Source organism: Myodes glareolus, chromosome 15, assembly GCF_982192425.1.
Source record: "Myodes glareolus chromosome 15, mMyoGla1.1, whole genome shotgun sequence".
Classification (NCBI taxonomy): Eukaryota; Metazoa; Chordata; class Mammalia; order Rodentia; family Cricetidae; genus Myodes; species Myodes glareolus.
In genome coordinates this window covers 20,725,011-20,746,998 of record NC_142040.1, presented here as the reverse complement: position 1 = coordinate 20,746,998, position 21,988 = coordinate 20,725,011, and the positions used below count along the sequence as shown (strand labels likewise).

At 41.1% G+C, this 21,988-nt stretch overlaps 1 protein-coding gene across 1 annotated transcript in view; it reads left to right on the top strand.

The window, feature by feature from the left end:
- Positions 1-1,864: 1,864 nt before the first annotated feature.
- Positions 1,865-21,988, top strand: part of Jmy (junction mediating and regulatory protein, p53 cofactor) — a 73,157-nt gene continuing 53,033 nt past the window's right edge. The window contains 2 exon segments of the mRNA XM_048455831.3: positions 1,865-3,330; positions 20,023-20,196. Of these exon segments, the coding sequence (XP_048311788.3) occupies positions 2,338-3,330; positions 20,023-20,196 (1,167 nt within the window). The 5' untranslated portion in view covers positions 1,865-2,337.

Below are 21,988 nucleotides of genomic sequence, written 5' to 3'. Positions count from 1 at the left end.
ATAAAATGTTTTGTTTTGTATGAGACAGGACCTAACTCTGTAGCTCAGGCTGGCTACAGGAGGCAATCCTCCTGCATTGGCCTCCAGAATGGTGGGATTATAGGTATGAGCCACCAAGCCTGGCATAGATTTCTTCTAAATATACTTAGCTTGTATTCTCCAGATTCATACTTTATAAAAAGTAAAATGTTCTGAACAAAGAGAGCTGGTGATTCTGTATCAGAAGAAAACTTAGCAGCTGTCTTTCTATCAAGATGAACATTTTCCTATAGTATGTTATCATTTGCATTGCTGGAGACTCCAATTTGCAGGTTTTCTTTCCTTCAACATTGATTTATTTATTTACTTTTGTGTTGCTGCGAGTGGACTGAAGACTTCATGCATGCTCCCTAAGCACACTAACATTGAGTTATAGCCCAGACCCCCCCCCCCCCACACCCCACCCCCAGATTGCCCTTGAACTCACAGAGCTCTGACAGTCTCTGGAATTAAGAGTTCTGGAATTAAGGGAGTAGGCTACCCCACCCAGCCCTCTTTCAAAGGTTATGCTTTTGATTTGCATGGGCGGGCTGACACAAATGCACATACAAGTGTTGAAAATACAGTTTCATACAAAGAACTGTACCAGGCTGAAGTCATTTTCAACTTTTTTGTGCATCTTTAATCCTCCCCCGCCCCCCTCCCCCTTTAAAATTTAGTAGGAGGCGTGAGTTTCAAAGCAAATGTGTAAGGTCTAAAATGTTCAGCCAAGTGACAGGGGCTAAAACTTTCGACTATTAACTTAGATGTCAGGAAAATACAAAGCTGATTGTAGAGGACAAAGTGAGGGTAATCCAGATGGTTTTATTTATTTATTATTTTTTTGGTTTCTGTCTCAAGCTTTGGAGCCTGTCCTGGAACTCGGTCTGTAGACCAGGCAGCCTTGATTTACAGAGATTCTCCTGCCTCTGCCTCCCGAGTGCACCACCACAGCCCTGCTCCAGAGGTTTCACACAAGAAATATGGCCTAAAGTAAAACAGCTAATTCCCATCATGCAGATGACTTGACCATTGACAGGAATTAAGATAACAACAATACAAATAGGATTATAGACCTAGTAGGTTAGGAATGTTTTATCATAGTTTCATATGAATAATTAGGTTTTTATGAAGTAAGACCTTTTGTAACCTAGGGTGGCCTTGAATTACCAGCTCCTATCGAAGCTACTCAACAAGTGTAGGGATTATGGTCAGTGCTGCCAGGTTGGGCTGATGATTGTTTGCGCTCTGGGAGAACTCGGATAACTGAAAACAACTTCAAGAGGTCTTTATCCCAGTGTCTGCTCGAAGAGGCTCTCAGAACAGTACACAACTATGAAAGCTGAAGCAACAAAAGACGGATATATTGAGATAAACGTTCACACTTTCAGACTGAATTTTCCTGTTCTAGTGTCCCACTGGGTTGTCTTCGGATACTTGTTTATTTTAAATTTTATCTTAATGATGCGAGGGAAGAAACGAACCTTTGGTTTAGCCTTGACTACAGGGTGGCGGAGTTCCCGTCCTGTTTACTGGGTACTTTCTGAACACAGGTGTCATCCAAATTCCTTCAGGGCTAAGGGAAGCCAATGTTCATCGTAAGGGTCCCTGGAAAAAGTCTCAGCAACCGTCTGCTCTTGCTCCTCTTGCCCAGGGTTCAAGCTCACCTGTGCCTCCCAGGAAAGCTACCGGTTAGCAAGGAAGCTCCCTGCAGGGATGGAGAAGGCGGGGCTCGGACCAGGCGCGCGGCCGCGCGCAGGCGTGCTGGGGGACGCGGAGGGGCGGGGCGTCGCCGCGCGGGCCCGACGCGCGCCGCCGCCACCGCCGCGTCAGCAGCGTGCTGCACGTGCCCGTGTTTACGTCCCTCGTGGAGCCGCCGACGTCACAGCCGAATGGCAACATTGTGGCGATGCTGAGACGCAGAGTTTAGGAGTCGGCTCTTTGGTTCCGGCTGGCTTGGCGCGGTCTGCGGGAGGCAGAGCAGCGGCGGGGCAAGCGGCCCGGGCGAACGCGGACGCGCGCCTCAGCGCCTCAGCGCAGCACGCAGCTCCCGCGGCCTTACGCAGGCCGGCCCGGCGGCCCTGGGCCCCGCACTGCCGCAGCGAGCGGCTTGTAAACAGATCCGGCCACACGTGACTATGTGAACTACCTGCTCCGGGCCGCGTATTGTCTCTTCTGAGAGTCGCGCCACAAAGGAGGCGGTGGGAGAGCGGCCGGAGCGCTAAGATGGCTGAAGGCGCCCGGCAAGGGTGAGCTGGGGGCGCGGCCACCGCGGAGACTCGGCCGGGCGGCCCCCCTCCGCCGGCCCCTGGAGCTACCATGTCGTTCGCGCTGGAGGAGACGCTCGAGTCCGACTGGGTGGCGGTGCGGCCCCATGTATTCGACGAGCGCGAGAAGCACAAGTTCGTGTTCATTGTGGCCTGGAACGAGATCGAAGGCAAGTTTGCCATAACCTGCCACAACCGGACGGCCCAGAGGCAGAGGAGCGGTTCCCGGGAACAGACGGGGACTCCTGCGCCAGATGGGAGTCGCGGGCCCGGCAGCCCGGCGACCAGGGGCCGGCCCGAGGCCGCTGCCTCTGCCACGGCGCTCCGGAGCCCCGGGCCGCGGAAAAGCCCGGCCTGGGCCGAGGGTGGCTCTCCGCGCAGCGCGCGCAGCCCGAGGGGGAATCCTCTCCGGGGTCCGGCCGGCAAGGGACCGGAGAGTCCCCTCCGTAGCCCTGCGCGGGCCAAGGCCAGCCCGCTTCGCAAAGGCGCGGAATCCCGGGTTGCGGCCGCCTCTGCCACGCCAGCCCCGCCGGCGCCCCCGGTGTCGTCGGTGCGGGTGATGAGTGCCTGCGGAGCGGTCTCCGAGGAGATCGAGGTGCTGGAAATGGTAAAGGAGGACGAGACGCCACCGCCGCACCCCGACTCGGAGCGGCCGCCGTCCGCCGCGGAGCTGGAGTCACCGGCTGAAGAGTGCAGCTGGGCCGGGCTCTTCTCCTTCCAGGACCTGCGGGCCGTGCACCAGCAGCTGTGCTCGGTGAACTCACAGCTGGAGCCGTGTCTGCCGGTGTTCCCCGAAGAGCCGTCCGGTATGTGGACGGTGCTGTTCGGGGGCGCCCCCGAGATGACCGAGCAGGAGATCGACGCGCTGTGTTACCAGCTCCAGGTCTACCTGGGCCACGGCCTGGACACGTGCGGGTGGAAGATCCTTTCCCAGGTGCTCTTCACCGAGACCGACGACCCCGAGGAGTATTACGAAAGCCTCAGCGAGCTGCGGCAGAAGGGCTACGAAGAGGTGCTTCAGCGGGCAAGGAAGCGCATCCAGGAGGTGAGAGTCCACCCTGGGTTTGGTGTCTCACTGTCAAGTGCTGGAGCCTCGGTTTGGGCTGTGCGCCAGGGTGGAAAGCCGAACAGGAGGGGTTTCTGAGCCGACTCTTTAATTATCTCGGCGAAGGATATTTAGGAAGGCTTTAGGATTTCTCGACCCCGTTTTTATTTCTTTTCCTCCTAAAAGTTTCCTAAATATAGGTTGAAAGATAAAAGCATTTACGAAAATAGATATTCTGTAAAACTTGAACTAAACGACAGTAACTTGCCCACACTTCAACTGTTCTTCAAATACTCAAAATAGTTGTCTTAAAGGAACAAACTTGATCTACGTTTTGTTCCCCTTGTGTGCTCTGGCAACACAGGCAGGTATGAAATTTTACCTTTCAGTAAATTGTACCACTGCTGAAAGTGTACCTCTGAGCTTCCCAGCTCAAAATTCATTTTTAAATGTGTTGACTTGTCCAAATGAGAAAGAACCAAATGACAATTGATAACAAAGTTTTAGACTATTAAGTCTTTACAGATGACTCAAGTTTCACTCCTGTTTTATGGAGGAGGAAGGTCATGTTTTTTGTATGTAGTGTGAAAACTTTTCCATACTCCTTAAATAACAGGAAACAAAGAGGAGATGCCTGGACGGCCATACATAGGGAACTCTGCAGTGTGTTTACAAAGTCAGGCCTCCTCACCGGCTTCTGTTGAAACTTACTGCTTCTTCCAATGGACGGTAGATGTAGTTAGCATTTTACTATTTCATTATTACTATATATCAAAACAATTTACTATTTTAATGTTATTTTATATCGTAGTTGGATTTGGGATGGAAAAAACTGCTTTTCATGGGTTCTTATTCCCGACTTGGTGTCATTTGTCTGTGTGTATTTTATTACACACACACACACACACACACACACACACACACACACACACACACCTCTGCTGTTAAGTCAGGAAGCTGGGACATTCCATTCTGGGTTTCTTCATAGAATATTAGGCGTTTCTCTTTGCTAGACTTGAGTATTTAGGAAACACTTATTTCTCCTGAATACAACACACAGTACATTTAAAACTTCGTTTTTCAAGAGTTCACTACTCGATCCAAACCTTCAATCCTTGCACTTGGGATTCGCTCTGGGAGGCTGGGGCAGGTGGATCTTTGTGAGCTTGAGGCCAGCCTGGTTTGAATAGTGAGAGTTCCAGGACAACCAGAACCACTTAGTGACACCTTGTCTTGGAAGAAGAAAAAAAGATTCTTCAACTTCTTCACTCCTTCCCTTTGGTTTACTGTATGGTGAACGTCACCCACAGTGATCTGATCCTCTAGTTCAAGGGATCTGTTTTCATTTCCCCTTCGTTATCTCACTTCCTGGAAACTTCTACCTTGATATGTTTTGGACAGAGGTAATGTGATGACATTCTTTCTAGTGTTCAAATTAACATATATTTTATCCCCCCCCCCCCAACAGGGTTTCTCTGTGGTTTTGGAGCCTGTCCTGGAACTAGCTCTTGTAGACCAGGCTGACCTCAAACTCACAGAGATCTACCTCTGCCTCTCGAGTGCTGGGATTAAAGGTGTACGCCACCGCTGCCCGGCCCTATATTTCTTTTGTATAGGGCTTCTGAAATTTTTTTTTTTTTATTAGATGTGTGTGTGTGTGTATGCTAGTTTCTCAGAAAATTACAAATAGCTACTGTTTATCAAACTAGAAGCTTTTTAATCCCTTAATTTAGAGATGTCTGATTTCAACTTTAAATGATACTGAAAAAGTAGCTGTCTTTGTTTGCAAAATTCATATGGGTCAAAAATGAGCTTTAAAGAACACATTTTCTGTCTGGTGGTGGTGGCACACTCCTTTAATCTCAGCACTCCGGAGGCAAAGGCAGGCGGATCTCTGTGAGTTCAAGGCCAGCCTGGTCTACAAGAGCTAGTTCTGGCACAAGCACCAAAGCTATAGAGAAACCTTGTCTCAAAAAAAAAAAAAAAAAACCAACACATTTTCTTAGTTAAAATTCTATTATTTAAGTATTTCATTCTCTTTAAGGTGCCTTTAAATTTTATTTGTTTGTGTGCTTGCTTGCTTATGTATGTATGTATGTATGTATGTAAGGCAGGGTTTCTCTGTGTCTCTCTGGCTGTAGTGGAACTTACTCTGTAAATCTGGCTGACCTTGATCACAGAGATCTGCCTGCCTCTGCTTCCCTGAGTGCTGGGATTAAAGGCAGGCACCACCACTACCCAGCAATTTTTTTTTTTAAATTTTAAAGTAAGGTCTCATTCTGCAGCCTGAATGGCTTGAAAACTCACCCATATGTATCTCAAGTTGGCCTCAAACTCTTGATCCTTCTGACCCAACCTCCTGAGTGCTGGAATCACAGGTGTGAACATCAGTTTTATTCTCTTTAGCAGAGGAACAGAATAAAACATTTTTTAAAGAGTCTTTTTTGTCTTGGAAAGCAAAATATTATAAATTTATTAACAAATATGTAAGCTTTTGGTTCTTTCTGAAGTTGATTTAAATGGTATTTCAGGAATAGCTCCCAACGAATTTGTCTATAATACCTACCCTGAATTATACTGGCAGATGAAGTGTAGAGACTAGTTAGTGATGCAATGGACACGATGGAAGTGTATTAAGATTTTTAGCCGGGAGGCAGAGGCAGGCGGATCTCTGTGAGTTCAAGGCCAGCCTGGTCTATAGAGCAAGTTCCAAGACAGGCTCCAAAGCTACACAGAGAAACCTTGTCTTAAAAAAACCAGGAAAAAAAAAAGAATTTCGAAGTGACTTACTTAGGGGGTTAATGTGTTCTCCCGCAGCTTAGATTCTTTTCTATATTACTAGTTTGCTTTTAGGGAGAGGAGTTTGTGGAGTGTTTGCAGTGTGCTAAGCAAGTGCTCTACCAAAGAACTGTATATGTATATGTCATCCCTGAATATGTATATTTCACCAACATTTGGTTGGTGAAACAGGACTCTAGTCCAAGGCTGGTCTTGAATGGCGCACGGAATCTCACATCAGCCTCTCTGGCACACACCGACTACTTTTTTTTAAAAAAAATTGTTTTATAGCAGTTGTATGTCACTTCTGTTCTCTTGAGTTTATTTTTATTCTACTTAATTTAGTGTCATCTTCCCATACCTCCTCAATCGATATAGCTTGTGGAATTGAATAATTTTTTTTCCTTCGAGACAGGGTTTCTCTGTAGCTCTGGAGCATCCCCTGGAACTTGCTTTGTAGGCGAGGTTGTCCTTGAACTCAGAGATCACCTGCCTCTGCCTCCCAAGTACCGGGGTTAAAGGTTCAGCCACCACCATCTGGCTGAACAAATTCTTTTATGTTGGATATGTCTGGTCAATCACATGTTTAACAGATAATACTTAAGTAATGTAGTTCTTGTTCATATTTTTTCTTCAGTTTTCTTGAGTCTGGTACCTATCCCCATAGCATGACTTCTCTAGCTGTAGAGTCCATACTTGTTTTTGTTCAGATGATCAGGGATCGCTTAAGGGAGGTTCTGTCTCCAGGATATTCAAATACAGGGTCTTGTATGCTGGTGAATCCTCTCCTACTGAGCCAGTCTCCAGTCCTCTCCTTTAAAAAAACAAGTGGAGAAACAATTTGGTAATGAAGGCCACTGACTGACTCTGGTGAATTCCCTGCTTTTCCAACCACTAGTTCAGAACACTCACTATTAGTAGATAAGACATGTCATTTTAATGTAAAATTGCAGATAAATACAAGTTTTTTTGGTGTCTTATTTGTTTTTGTTTTGTTTTGTTTTTTGAGACAGGGTTTCTCTGTAGCTTTGGAGCCTGTCCTGGAACTAGCTCTTGTAGATCAGGCTGGCCTCAAACTCACAAAAGATCTGCCTGCCTCTGCCTTCCTAGTGCTGGGATTAAAGGTGTGCGCCACCGCTGCCTGGCTAAATACAAGTTGACAAATGTATATTCTTCAGGGAAGATTCTTTAAAATAGTATGAAACTTCTCTTAAAATTGTTAGTTTTTAGATTTTAGATGGTCTCCATATGTAGCCCAGACTGTCCTCAGATTTATGATCCTCCTCTCTTAGCCTCTTGACTGAAATAATGTGGGCGTCTCAACTCCTGGCTTGTTAAACTCTTAAATACCAAAGAGGAATGGGGGCTGAAAGTGTGGTTTATGGAGTGCTTGCCTGACATGAAGTTCTGGTTTCAATCACCAGCCCTGGAACTTTGGCACCCCACACCTGTAGTCTCAGTTCTATGGAGGTGAGGGCAGGAGGATCAGAAGTTCAAGGCATCCACTGTGTGGCAAGTTGAAGCCAAAGGAATACATGAGACCCTGTCTCAAAAACATAAACATGAACAACATTCAGAACAAAAACCACTGTTGCAAATTATTTGCTCTGCTATGTGAGGTTGTGACACTTGAATTGGAGTTTAATATTTGCAGTACCCTTAAGGTTTAATATGGGTTACCAGGCCTGTATTTTGAGCCACTTAGGAGGGCAAGGTGGGAGAATCACAAGTTTAAGACCTGCCTGGGTAAATTTAAGTGAAATCCTATCAAAAAATAAAGAACTGGGGAAATAGATAGGTCACTTTTTTTTTTATATTGTATGTGAGGCCTCAGTTCAGTCCCTAGTACTCCAAAGGAAAGAAGATTGGTATGGGGAACTGAAGAAGCCCTCCCAGGTGTTTTTTTCTACTGCAGGTTTTTGTCCAGATTCACACCTGTAGATTATAGTTCATGAGGGTTTACAAGTTATATAATAATACAATATTTTTAGATGACATACACATTCTAAAATTATATACTAAAGCTTCAGCCTAAATAAAATGCAGTGTTTGTTATTTGTAGTTTTGTTGGACTTCTACATGAGTTTATTATAGTATCTATTATTTATACAGCAGGCAGACAATTTTTATATGAATACAAGTGCTATAAATGCCTCTTTGAACAGTGTAGCAATAGATCTTAGTTGTTGGTCAAAGCTAAGGTTTGTATTACTGTGTGTTCATAGGTAGCTTAAAGCTTAACTTTGACCTAGATTTTCAACTAATGGTTTCTTGTATGATGATAACTATTTTTCAAATGATTTATTTTGGTATTTCAGCTCATAAACCTCAATTATGACAGACTTACTTAAGATCTGAAAATCTGCTTACTTTGGAAATTATTGTTTACATAAATATGCTGAATTCTAACTTTCGAGTTAAATTTATAGAGAGCAGAAAGTGCTCTCAAAGAGGCCACTGAGCATCTTACCAGGGTTTGGAGTCAGAACAGTCTGTATTTTGATTGTGACTCATTACTTCTAATGGCATGCTTAGCTATTTAGTCTCTTAAATGAGAGGACTGTATGAAATCACAACTACCTGGCATTTACAAAGATAGATAGCTTCTTCTAATAATATGATGTAAGTATCAAGCTTTAGGTATTCTGGTGGAGCCCAGCTTGAATGCTAGGAAATACTCTACCATTGAGTTATATCCCCAGTCCAAATGGATCTTTACCTTTCTTCCTTCTTTCTTTCTTTCTTTCTTTCTTTCTTTCTTTCTTTCTCTCTCTCTCTCTCTCTCTCTCTCTCTCTCTCTCTCTCTCTCTTTCTTTCTTTCTTTCTTTTTTTGATTTTCCCAGACAAGGTTTCTCTGTAGCTTTGGAGCCTTTCCTAGAATGAGCTCTTGTAGACCAGACTGGCCTCAAACTCATGGAGATATGCCTGCCTCTGCCTCCTCAGTGCTGGAATTAAAGGTGTGTGCCACGACCTCCAGGCTCAAGCCAAAGATGAGGCTTGAAATTGTCTTGGGTTCTTGGGTTTGACAGAGTTAAACTGTTACGGAGTGACAAAATTCAGATGCAGACCCAGTCCTGTCTTATCAACCTTTTGCTTTTTTCACCATGATGTGTTATTTGTTTGTTTTTTTTTTTCTTACTACCTTTCCTTTTTCTTTTCTTGACAAAAATAAAATAATTGGAAAACAGTCTCAAGTAGCCCAGGCTGTTTCTGCCTCTATTTTCCCTATGCCTACTACAACACTTGGTTCTTTTGGATTTCTTGATCTAAATCAGTGGTTCTCATCCTTTCTAAGGGTCACCTCATATGTTGAGAATCACTGATCTAAATGCTTTGAAGCCATTAGAAAGAATTCAAAATTTCATAGCGCCCAGTCAAATTATTTTACACATCAAATCTGGATTTGATTCCTTCTTACTAAAGCAGGGCCAACATGTACAAATTCCTTAGTTATGTGATGATGTGTCTTTGGAAGGGAGAAGTTGTGGTTATAGTTGCCTTCATATTTTTTTGACAAGGTTTTTCTGTGTAATAGCTCCTGCTATCTTGAAACTAACTCTTGTAGACCAACCTGTCCTGGAATTAGCTCTTGTAGACCAGGCTGGCCTGGAACTTAGAGATGTGCTTGCCTCTGCCTCCTGAGTGCTGGGATTAAAGGCGTGCGCCACCATTGCCCTTGCCTTCATTTCTAAAACCTTCACCTATAATTTTATTGGTGTTACTGTTCTTTGTCTTATTTACTTGGCCTTTTGCTGACTATAAGTACTGTTACCAACAGAAAACAAAAAGTGGGCCATCTGTTTGAATATCTGTGCACTTGTTTTCTTGTAATGAGAAATTTCTTGTGGCTCTTTACTTATAAGGGCTATCTGTGGTCCCTCTGAATCTGCCTAGTTCTCTGTTACTGATAGGAAGATTGACTTTCAAGATTAAGATGAAGTCATTGAAGACTTAGTTTTTACTGTATTGCCATGAAGGATGCTTGACATAAACAACTTAAAAGGAGGAAAGCTGTTGGCTCAGTTCATAGTTTACTCTTACTTTGAACAGTCTTTCAAAGCAGAGAGGGAGTGATGGAGCTGGGTTGCCCCTCTTAGATGACTATGGACAAGATAGACCTTTCAGAGGCACACTATCAGTGACCTGCTTCCTTTGGATAGCTTTCACCTTCTCATAGCCCATTCAACTATGAACATACCAGTAGATTAATCCTTTGTGCTCAGATCCTTCTAAATAGTGCCAGTGTCTGACAAAGTCTTCAACACACCACATGAACTTTTAAGTGGCAGGTCATATGCACACAAGAGACCATAAATAGTGCTTGGTGCATTTTGCTTCTCTAGCATTTTGTTACAAACATTATCTAACTTCTGGAACTAGCATGGGGCCAGACATGTTAAGGTACCAGGACTCTGATGTGTGCTGGAACAAACCACCTGTCAAAAGCATGAGCGGATGGAAGGATTGGTTTTCTCTTACAGTATGAGGTTGCTGTTTATCATGGTAGTGAAGCCATGGCAGCATGAAACAGTTGGTAGCACTATTCCCCTGCAGTTGGTAAGCAGAAAGGTGAGTGCTGGCACTCAGCTCTGTTTGTTTTTATAGCGTCTAGGATCTCAGCCCACGTTGTACCTCAGTTCACCTAATCTAGAAGCACTCTTACAGAAGTGCCAGAGGTTTGTTTTTGTGGTGGTTCTAAATGCTAACAAATTTTACAGTCAGGATTAACCATCACATATCTTATGTTTCTGGAAAACCTTGGTTTTTGTACATATACTGTAATGATCTAGTCCTGGCTGTCCTGAAGCTCCTTATGTAGACCAGGTTGGCCTCAGACTCACAGATTCTCCTTGCCTCTGCCTCCACAGGCTGAGATTAAAGGCATTCTCCACCATGCCTGCTGGCTTTTTTTTTTCAAATGTGTAATTAACTTTTATAAATAAATGTAAAAGCATTCACCTTTCTGATTATCAACTGCAGGGGAGTAATGTTACTTTTACAGTCAGTCATGGTACTGTAATTGCAGTCATACCTGTAATTGCAGAGTTTGGGAAGCTAAGGCATGAAGGAGGGTCTATGGATTTTAGGCCAGACTCGGCTACAAAATGAGAATATGCCACAAATAATACTCTCACCACCACCCCTACCCGTCGTGGTATGTCTCAATATAAAGCTATAGGAAGAATATGGGTTTTTTTTTTGTTGTTGTTGTTGTTGTGTTTTCTTTTTTTTTGAGACAGGTTTCACTGTAGTGCTGACTGGCTTGTAACTATGTAATGTAGGCTGGCCTCATCCTCCTGAGGGTTCGGATTAAAGGCTCACACCACCATACCTGACTTAATATATTTGAATTCTGCCTTTGATTGTTCTGGCGAGGAGTAACCACATCTGGTTTAGATATGGTGATATTTCTCTTTAAAAATTCTCACAGATATACTATTTGGAAGAAAAAAAATACCTTTGTACCAAGCATTTCCTAGTACTACTTATTAGCCTTCAAAGGGAGTGTGGTATGGTCTATACTGCTGCCTGGTCTACTCATCCCACTCTCTCCTTCAGGGCTGCACTTGAGCTTATTTCCTTTCCTAGTGTTTCTTGGTAGATCTGGAAGTGGGGAGACAGATGTCCACTTCTCTTGCTTTATTTTTGGTTAGAAGTCTTCCATATTGTTTATATTAAGTATATTTTTGGTACTAGGAAACTAAATAAATAGATAATATCAAGTAGGGCTAATGAAGGCTTGAAAGAGAAAATATATGAATTAAATTTCTAAAGACAATATTGAACCTTGAAAGTTTCAGGGGAATAATATTCATTATTCTGTTAAGGAAATTATGTCTATAGTAACGCTGCTTTTTTTTTCTTTTTTTAAACAATTTGTTTCACTTGGTTTCCTGAAATTCCTTAGAGTTGACTCTTTTCTGTGTTAAGTTTTGTGGAACCTGGAGCTAGTTTATTAAAGATGTTTTATTTGTCTCAGGGAAAATTGCCTGACACAGATTAGATAAAGGAACTTGTCTAAAGTGTCAGCATGCTTAGAGTTTATAGATTAGAACTGGGAGAAATCTAAAATTAAAGTGTGTCTTTGTTCTTTTCTAATCTTATTTAACTATGCCGTTTTCCAGTTATCCCATTCAATTTACTATTTTTCATGGAATTCCATCATATTTTCTGTCTCCCTAAACTCAAAAGACTATTAAGGTTATCTGTGAGGTATATCTGCCTATGCTTAGTATATAGAAACTCACAGTAAATTAAAACTATTTACTTTCCCCTGAGGCACTTAATATGAGCTGGCTGTTAAAATCCAAACCTATTTCTACTAAAAACCGGGTTGCTAATTCAAAGCCATGTTTGCAGTGATAGAAGTTGGTTCCACAAAGATGAATTATTCCCAAACTGATATAATTTCTAAATAAGAATAGCAGGTTGGTCTTGTCTGTGCATCAGCAGAAACTCCTCCGTGACTCCCAAGACACATGCTGCTACTACATATGTATCTAATTATTTTGATTGACTTTGCAGGATATGGTAGTCCTTTTGGTACAGTTGGTTATAATTTTGAATCTCCCCACCCACACCCCAGAGCTTTTCTCCTGCTAGGCATGCACTCTGCTTCTGAGCTAAGCTCTTGGTGTCCCTTTGATTATTTGAATTTTAGTTTTTGATACATTCTCATTGTATTGCCCAGGCTGACTGTCTTAGTGTTCTGTTGCTGTGAAGAGACACCATGACAACGGCAACTCTTATAAAAGAAAATATTTAATTGGGGTTTGCTTACATACAGTTCAGAGGTTTAGTCCATGGCAGGAAGCATGGTGGTACACAGGCAGACATGGTGCTGGCGAGGAAGTTGAGAGTTCTAAATCCAGATCAGCAGGCATCAGAAAGAGAGAAACTGGGCCTGGCCTGATCATTATAAACCTCAAAATCCACTCCCCAGTGACACACTTCCTCCAGCAAGGCCACACCAACTCTGAAAAGGCCAACCTAATCCCTGTCTAGTAGGACTGTTCCCTAATGACCAACCATTCAAATATGTGAACCTATGAGGACCATTCTAATTCTAACCACCACACTGGCCTCGAACTCCTGGGTTCAAAGGATCACTTCAGTCTTCCATGGAGCTGGGGCCATAGGTGTGCACTACTGTGCCTGACAATCATTATTCTCTTATTATTTCTTATGAATCTTATCCATCTTTTCTGTATCTTACTTTTTAGTTTTTTGAGACTCTGTAGTGGTCCTGGCTGTCCTAGAACTCACTTGATAGACTAGGCTGGCCTTAAACTCACTGAGATCTGCCTGCCTCTGCCTCCCAAGTGCTGGGATTAAAGTGTGCCCCAGCACCGCCAGGCTCTGTATCTTTTTTTTACTCACAAGCATATCAGACAACTCTGATGATATCTGCAGAGCTACAATTGGAATATCTGTTAAATTGTAAGTACTGACCTAGAATCCCTTAAATTACAGTCAGTAATTTATTCACTTAATAGTTTCTGGGCTTACATGAGTAAGATCTAGGTTTGACCTAGTATCGTTAATAACTAAGCAACTAAATAATACTCAAAAGAGTTCTTTTGTCAGGTACTAGACATAGCTCAAAATATAAATGTGGCCCCTTAGCCAGGTACAGCAGTATATGCCTCTAATTTCCAGTACTAGGAGAGGCAGAGGCAAGTAGATCTCTGTAAGTTCTAGGCCAGCCTGGTCTATATGATAAGCTCCAGACAGCCAGGACTGCCTAGAGGGATCCTGTCTCAAAACAAAACAAAACAATTGGAAAAAAAAAAACAATGTAGCTGGGTGGTAGTGATACATGCCTTTAGTCTCAGCACTTGGGAGTCAGAAAAATGTGGATCTCTGCGTTTGAGGCCAGCCTGGTTTACAGAGGGAGTTCCGGGACATCCAGGACTACACACAGACAAACCTTGTCTTGAAAGATCCAAAACTGAACAACCAAACAAAAGGAGCTCCTTAAACTTTACTATACATTATACCAGTGGGTTTCAGCCTGAGTCTCAACCCCTCTGGGGGAGGGTCACATTGGATATCCTACATATCAGATATTCACATTATTTTGCATAAAAGCGGCAAAATTACAGTTATGAAGTAGCAACAAAGTAATGTTATGATTGGGTCATCACACATGAACTGTATTAAAAGGTCACAGTGTTAGAAAGGTTTGGAACCACTACATTATACTTATCTGTTCTAATTCTTCCTACTTTTTACTTTTTAAGTGCTGTTTTGGTCAATATCTTAATACTTGCTCTTGAAAATGTTTTTTTTTTATCACTTACACATGTTTACCTTTGTCTTGTGTAGTCATGGATTGTGCAGTCAAAAAATATTTTCATTGTGGGAGAAGAATATCAAATGTCTCACTAGGGTAGGACATGTCTGGTAGTTGAGAACTATTGTATCGGCTTCCTGCCACCTTTTCTTCATTAGGATCCTTTTCAAATGAGTTGATTTTTTTAGAGACAGAATCTCATATAGTTAGGCGGTTTCCTGGCTCTGTAAACTTCTGGTTCTCTTGTCTCTATTTAGTTCTATTATTTAGTCTTTATTTGTTGCTCCACCATGCCCAGCCTAGTTTTATTACTTATGTAGTAGTTTTCATTATATATGTATATATGTGCTGTGTATATGTATGTGTGTGTGTATGTGCTTGTGGAGGCCAAAGAATTGTGTTGGGTGTCTTCCTCAGTTGCTCTCCATCTTTATGACACAGGGTCCCTTACTGTTCAGCTATGACTAGCCCTTGAGTTCAGTAATTGTTGTCTTTGTCTCCCCAGCATTGGGGTTATAAATGCATGCCATCATGCCCAAGGTTTTTGTCTGGGCTTTTCTAAGGATGCCAGGGAGCTAAACTCAGGTCCTTTGTTTGCATGGCAAGCATTTTACTATCATTTCCCCAGCCCCCTGCAGTTTTATCCTTATGAAGTCAATTTCTTTGAAAGTATTTATTCCTATTTGGGAAGGAGTGGAAAGTTAACCTGGTATAAGTCAGTTTCATACATCGTCCTTACATTATTGTAGGTGTTATGGAACTGTACGCTTAAGCTGCATGCTGTGATCTGTTGCTTCTAAGTTACAAGGCTGCATAACATTACTGTATGGAATGCGGTAAGCAGTTATAACACAATGAACATTTGTATATCTAAACAGAAGAGGCACTGTAAAAACGTGTGTCTGTGTAAGGCAGTGTCAATGAATGGGTCTTGCAAGATTAAAAGTTGTGTGTGAGTCATTGATAAGTATGAAAGCTTAGGGTGTGATGGCGTTGGAGCTGTGGTAGGATTGCTGCTATCTGCCAGTTTGCTATCATAGTAACAAGGTGTATCTCATGTAGTTAGATGATCCTAGCACCCATTTGTGAAGAAAACTGGCCATTTTTTTTTTCTTTTGCTATAGTTTTTAGGGACCATTTATTCACAATAATCATGTTTACTTAGGGCACTAGGTAATAGTTCGGTACATTTGTATGTTATATATATTGATTTAACCAGGATTCAGGTATCATCTCATACCTTTAGTTCTTCAAAATCTTTGTTTTGGATTCTGTGAAACAGTAGTAACTACATAGTAATGACCTGTGTAATATAGCACCAACTTATTCTTCTGTTACCTTGTTTCCATTTAACAGTTTCTTCCCATCCTCACCTTCTTCCTCTGCTCCTCCTCCTAGTAACCCACCCACTCTTCTGCTTACTAGGTCTGTGGCTCAGCTAAAAAAGAATTTTAAGTTGTTACTGACTTCTTTAAGAAACTAAAGAATACAATATCCTTGTGTGAGAGAAATTTTTCATTAAGCATACTTTTGTTTTAGACTTAAGGTTGAAAAAAAATCTCTTAGGTTCAGAGCCCATTCTTACCAGGATTACATTGAGATGGAAACAAATTAAAAGATATCTAGAGGAGTCTGATGCAAGCCTGTAATTCCAGCTGCTTAATAGGCTGAAGTAGAATTGCAAATTCAACCCCTATTTGAGCCACAGGAGTCTAAGTAAATTACAAGACTTTGACAGAAAAAAAGTTGGGTAAAGCCAAAATGCCAAACATGATGCTTTGCCTTTAATCCTAGCACTGTTGAGAGGGATACATGATCTGTCTATTTAGCAAGTGTGCCAGGTTAGCCAGAGCAACATAGTGAGACCCTTCAAAAAAAAAAGGAAACAAAGAGCTGGATGTCTCCCACAGAATGCCATTCTACTCTGCGGAAAGTCCTGGGTTCGTAAGGTCCGCATTTGGGAGGTAGACACAAAAGGATCAGAAGTTCAACTCAAGGTTGTTGGATACTTTTTTAGGAAGGCTAGCCTGGGTTTTATGAGTCTGTCTCAAGGAAAAAGAAAAGAAGGGTTGGAAATACAGCTAAGTAATGGAGGGTTTGCCTAGCTTGTAAACAAGGTTCAATCCTACACACACCATTTGTTTTACTTATTAGGCTTAGGGAATTATATGTAATGGTTGGTAAATTTTTACTTTGTATCTTCTATGTTTGTGAAGTAATTCCCTAAAATTGCAGAAGAGCTTTGTCAGAGTAAAAAAAAAAACCCAAAATCATTATTATATTATTATGTTTAGGTGTTCAGCCTGCACATAGTCTGTATTCCACATGCATGCAGTGCCTGTGGAGGCCAGAAGAGGGTACAGGTGCTTTTGAACTGCTGTGGGTGCTGGGAGTCCTTTGGGAGAGCTGCAAGTGATCGCCAGCCCTTTATGTCAGATCTTGAAGCAGAAATAACACAGAACTTTATTTTCCTCGCCTCCCTTTCTCCACTTATCTCAACTGTCACTGTATTATGATGATTGGTCTTGAGCCCTTAGAAAATATTTTGAGGGGTATTTTACTCAGATCCAGGTACATCTGCATTCTTAGTGTCTCAGTGAATGCTTTCAAATTTGTCAAGCTTGCATGGATCAGCTTCATTTATATACTTCTCACGTTTTTTTTTTTTTTTTTTTTATCCCTGAGAGCTTCAATGCTAAATATTCTAATTGTCACAATTTCTTTCTACCCATGTATTATTTATAATAGCATCTTGTATATTTCACAGTTTATAGTCTGTTAGTGTCCAAAGCAGTGTATTTATTCTCTGAGCTTTTCAGTTTTTCCTTAACTGCATAGCGATTGCCTCTCTGCCTTTCTATGCTAGGTAGGTGGTGAGCACTCACCCCTGTGCCAGTCCCATTGAATTCCTTCATCATGAATTACAGAAAAATATATGAAGTCCTTTGAGTAAATTGTAATTTTAAGCACATTTCATTTAAGATTATTTTCGGAGTACTTAGATTAAAAATAGAAGTATAATTGAAATTAAAATACAGTTGTCATTGCTTTTAAAGTAATCTAGTGTTGGAAAAACATGAAACTTTATAGCAAAGACAGATTAATAAATTAGTATTGTTAGGTGAGATGCCCTGGGCTTCTGCAAGAGTATTAAGTTTAGTTGCCGCATAGTTGAGTACTGCTCTGTTGGAGAGTAAAAACCATGTAGGAAATACTGGATAAGTATTTTAATATTTAAAAACTTATTTCTATTTTAGTTGTTCAAATCTATGAAACTTAATAGGCATATAATGATGTTTTTATTTGGCAGAAAGTAGTGCCTGCAACCATTTTACTGCATTGCATTGACTTTAGTGTTCTTGAAAGCAGAACTCAAAGAAGCCTACTTAGTATCTGAAGTTTTCTAACCAAATTGTTCTAGACTGGTAGTTAAGTAGCCATGAAGGACTAGGGAGAGCTTCGTTATATGTAGAAATGTTGCTGCCATTTGTTTTTTCCTCATTTCTTTGATTATCTTGCTGTTTGTGCACTTGATGAATCATTTTAAAGAAAGTTTCATTTTCAAGTAGAATTAAGGTTCATCTACTTTTTCTTGCAAGGATATAATTGCACAAATTTAGGACTCCTCCCCCCAGCAAATTCAACCCTTCCTTACTATTGATATTATTTCTGCTGTATGTAGTGTGCAGCATGCCTTGGAGTAGTGGGTCACTATAAAGGTGGGCACTCTTGCCTCAAATTAGAAGTCATTGCTGGGATCTGAGATCTCAATAATAAACTAACTGGTCATTTCCATAGTGGGAGATACTGCTTTCATTAACTTGGCATTATGTGGGTTGCCAAGAGAAGACATTCACACCTGACTTTGTTGCTTCAGAAAAGTTGGGGCACAGGAAGAGAGGCGTTTATCATTTTTAGACTCATTATGCCTCATGGGAAAGGTATACATAGTTTGGGGTATTATGGTGAAGGGATTTAGTTGTTGTTATCCCCTCTCTCCTTTTTGTAAGCCAGAATATCTTTGGGAAGTAGAGAAGGAATGGTTTACAAAACCTTTACTTTGTAAGTTTATACAATGTGTACGATAGTGTATACCTGGAACCCCAGCACCCAAGTAACTGAAATAGGTGGGAGGACCTGAGATCAAGGCTAGTCTGGGCTACATAATAAAATCCTGACTCAATAAGTAAACACACACACACACACACACTTGCTTGATGGCTGGTTTTTAAAAAGTATGAGTAAAATATGCATATTTGTTTCCCTTCTTTCATTCTTCTATCTGTTCAGTTACTTCTCTTGAGGCAACCTCATGGAAGCCTTTTTTTAAAATAGTTACCACGAGCTTAAAAACCTGTTTACCCTACTCTATAACTCTGTCTTCCTTAACAAGCTGTAGTTCTTTTAATTGCTACATATTATTCCATTTTGATATGTTTCTGTGTTGTTTATTTTCCAGATTTTAAAAACTTTTTTTAAAAAAAGTTTTATATGTATGGGTGTTTTTGCTGAATGTATGACTATTTACCATGTATGCATTCCCAGAGGCCCTGGAGGCCAGAAGAGAGTGTATATTTCCCTGGCACTGGAGTTACAGTCTTGAGCCACCATGTGGGTGCTGGTAATCAACCAAAATCAATCTGGATTCTTTGCAATAACAGACAGTGCAGACCCATCTTTCCAGTCCCTAACTTAGATTTTTTAGAGCGTCCCAGCTATTGTAATTTCATTGTGGTTTAAAAAAAAAAACCAAAAACAAAAAAAACCCTCTAGTTCTGTTTAGTTTTTTGGTTTTTCAAGATAGGGTTTCTCTGTAGTTTTGGAGCCTGTCCTGGAACTAGCTCTTGTAGACCAGGCTGGCCTCGAACTCACAGATCCGCCTGCCTCTGTCTCCTGAGTGCTGGGATTAAAGGTGTGCAGCGGCACCTCCCTGCTCTGTTTAGTTTTTAAGACTTTTTATGGCCTTCCATAGGTCTGTGTTGATATTTGGAGGTGGTGGGGTTTTATTGTTACTTGTTTTAGTTTTTTAGGTGTGTGTGTGTGCACTTGTCCTTGTAGTCCTTTTTGAGGCTGGATCTGAGGCATGTAGCTGAGGTAGTTTTCCCACTTACATTATTGATGTGGATGGCACTGAACTTCTCCCTAGTCTACTCAGCTACCTTATAAAACCCAGGCCCACTGTCCAGGGATGGCACCGCCCACAGTGGGCTGGGTCTCCTGCATCAATTAGTAATCAAGAAAATGCCCTATAGACATGCCTACAAGATAGTCTGATGATGTAATCATCAGCTGAGAGTCCTTCCCAGATGCGTGTAGGTTTGTGTTAGCAACTAACCAGCACAGTAATAAAGTGAGTTTTTGTGGTGGTTTTGTTTCATTATATGATTGGAGAGCACTGCTGGATGGTGACTTAAAGGCAGGCAGGTAGTATGTATTCCTTCACCCCTAATGAGTAAATCAGGCTGTGGTCTTGTATAGTGAAATACTTAAAGTATAGAGATAAGTGACACCATGCAAACTGTATTTAGCAACCTTGATTCTGGGTCAAAAGCAAGTATAGTATTTATTATCAGTAACTATATTTAGTTTTCTTAGTTTTGAAACTTTCTTGTTCACAGCTCTTAGACAAGCACAAGACTATAGAGAGCATGGTGGAGCTTTTGGACTTGTATCAGATGGAGGATGAAGCCTACAGCAGCCTTGCAGAGGCCACGACCGAACTCTACCAGTATTTACTTCAGCCATTCCGAGACATGCGAGAGCTTGCTATGCTGCGAAGACAGCAGATCAAGGTATCTTTTTTTTCTTTTTAAAGCATGAACTGTAGTTACTCTAGTTCTGAGACTGGCCGGTCACACATTTTAATTACAAAAAAAGTTTAGAAATAATGCAGATTCTTGGCCTTCTTATCCAAAGTTACTTGTTGGGTCAGTAAGTACACGTATTATTGTACTCTTACTTGCACTTACTTTTGAAAAATACTTAATTGCCAATTACTTTAAAAAGTAAATTTGGAGCTTGGATTAAAGGGTATCAGTAACCTATTAAAATTTACTTCTAAAAAATCAACTGTAGACATTTTTGAGACTCTAACATAAAAGGCAGAAAAGAACTGGACATGGGTGTCCACCAACACTGGACTGCTTGTGGTATTTGTAGACATCACCTGTGGTTCAGCATTGACTATTTAAATTTAGGTTCATTTTCAGAGGTATATTAATAACATTTGTTATAGGCTATTGCCTCTGACACCATCAACCACAACTATTTGATTCTTTGTGCTTCTTATGAATACTTGTACAGATAGGCATATATCCTAGTTATTCACTCTACTTAGTTACTGAGTTCATAGTGTATCAGATGAATGAGTATATTAAATTGAACTATTACACAAATTAAACATGTCCTTGTCCATAGCTAGTAATGGTCACCAATTTAGGTGACTGTAATTTCAAAGAATGTCTTAAAGTTATATTATTTATTATTACTAGTTACTATTAAGTTAGAAAATAACACACATTTTTTTTCTTTTTTTTTGTTTCTTTTTTCTAATAACACACATTTTAAAAAAGGAATTATAATTGGTTTGGCAAAGTATTTGTTGTAAGTACAACTCAAAACAATTGCTTGTTACCTATGAATGTGATGTAGTTTAGTTAGCAGCATTTCTTTTGCTGTGATAAAACACCATGGCCAAAGACAACTTGAAAGTTTTCAGCTTAAATTTCCCCATCACAGGCCATCACTGAGGGAAGTCAGAATAAAAATAGAACAATAGGACAGGAACCTGGAGGCAGGAGCTGATGCAGAGGCCATGGAGGAGTTGCTGTATACTAGCTTGCTCAACCTGCTTTCCAGTAGAACCCAGGACCATCACCCTAGGGATGGCACTGCCTACGGTGAGCTGTGTCCTCCCATTCCAATCTCAGTCAAGAATGCACCAGAGGGCTTCCCACAGGATAATCCAGTAGAGCGCATTTTCTCATTGAGGTTCCTTCTTTCAAAATAACTGGCTTTGTATCAAGTTGACATAAAACTAACCAGCACAATAATTGAGACTTGTATTTGGATTATAGTCAAGCTAGCTATATCAATAAAATTTTAAAACCCCTCTTTACATTTTTGTTTTTTGCAGTGGTTAAATTGAACCTAAGGATTTATGTTTTAGACAGCCTCTTTACCACCCTAGTTCCTAGAAATTATTTTATCTTAGTTTATGAAGATAAATTAGTACCTAAAATAAAGGTAGAAACATGTTTCACAGTGTATATTATGTGTAGAGATAATTATCACTTGAAAAATCTTGAAGTAGGGAAAGTAGCAGAATGTATACTTACGATTTTGCTATTACTAATGCTGAAATTTATTCTCCAGCTACATTTTCTTATGTATTGTATCAGATTTTTTTTAATATTTATTTATTATGTATACAATATTCTGTCTGCATGTATGCCTGAAGGCCAGAAGAGGGCACCAGACCTCATTACAGATGGTTGTGAGCCACCATGTGGTTGCTAGGAATTGAACTCAGGACCTTTGGAAAAGCAGGCAATGCTCTTAACCGCTGAGCCATCTCTCCAGCCC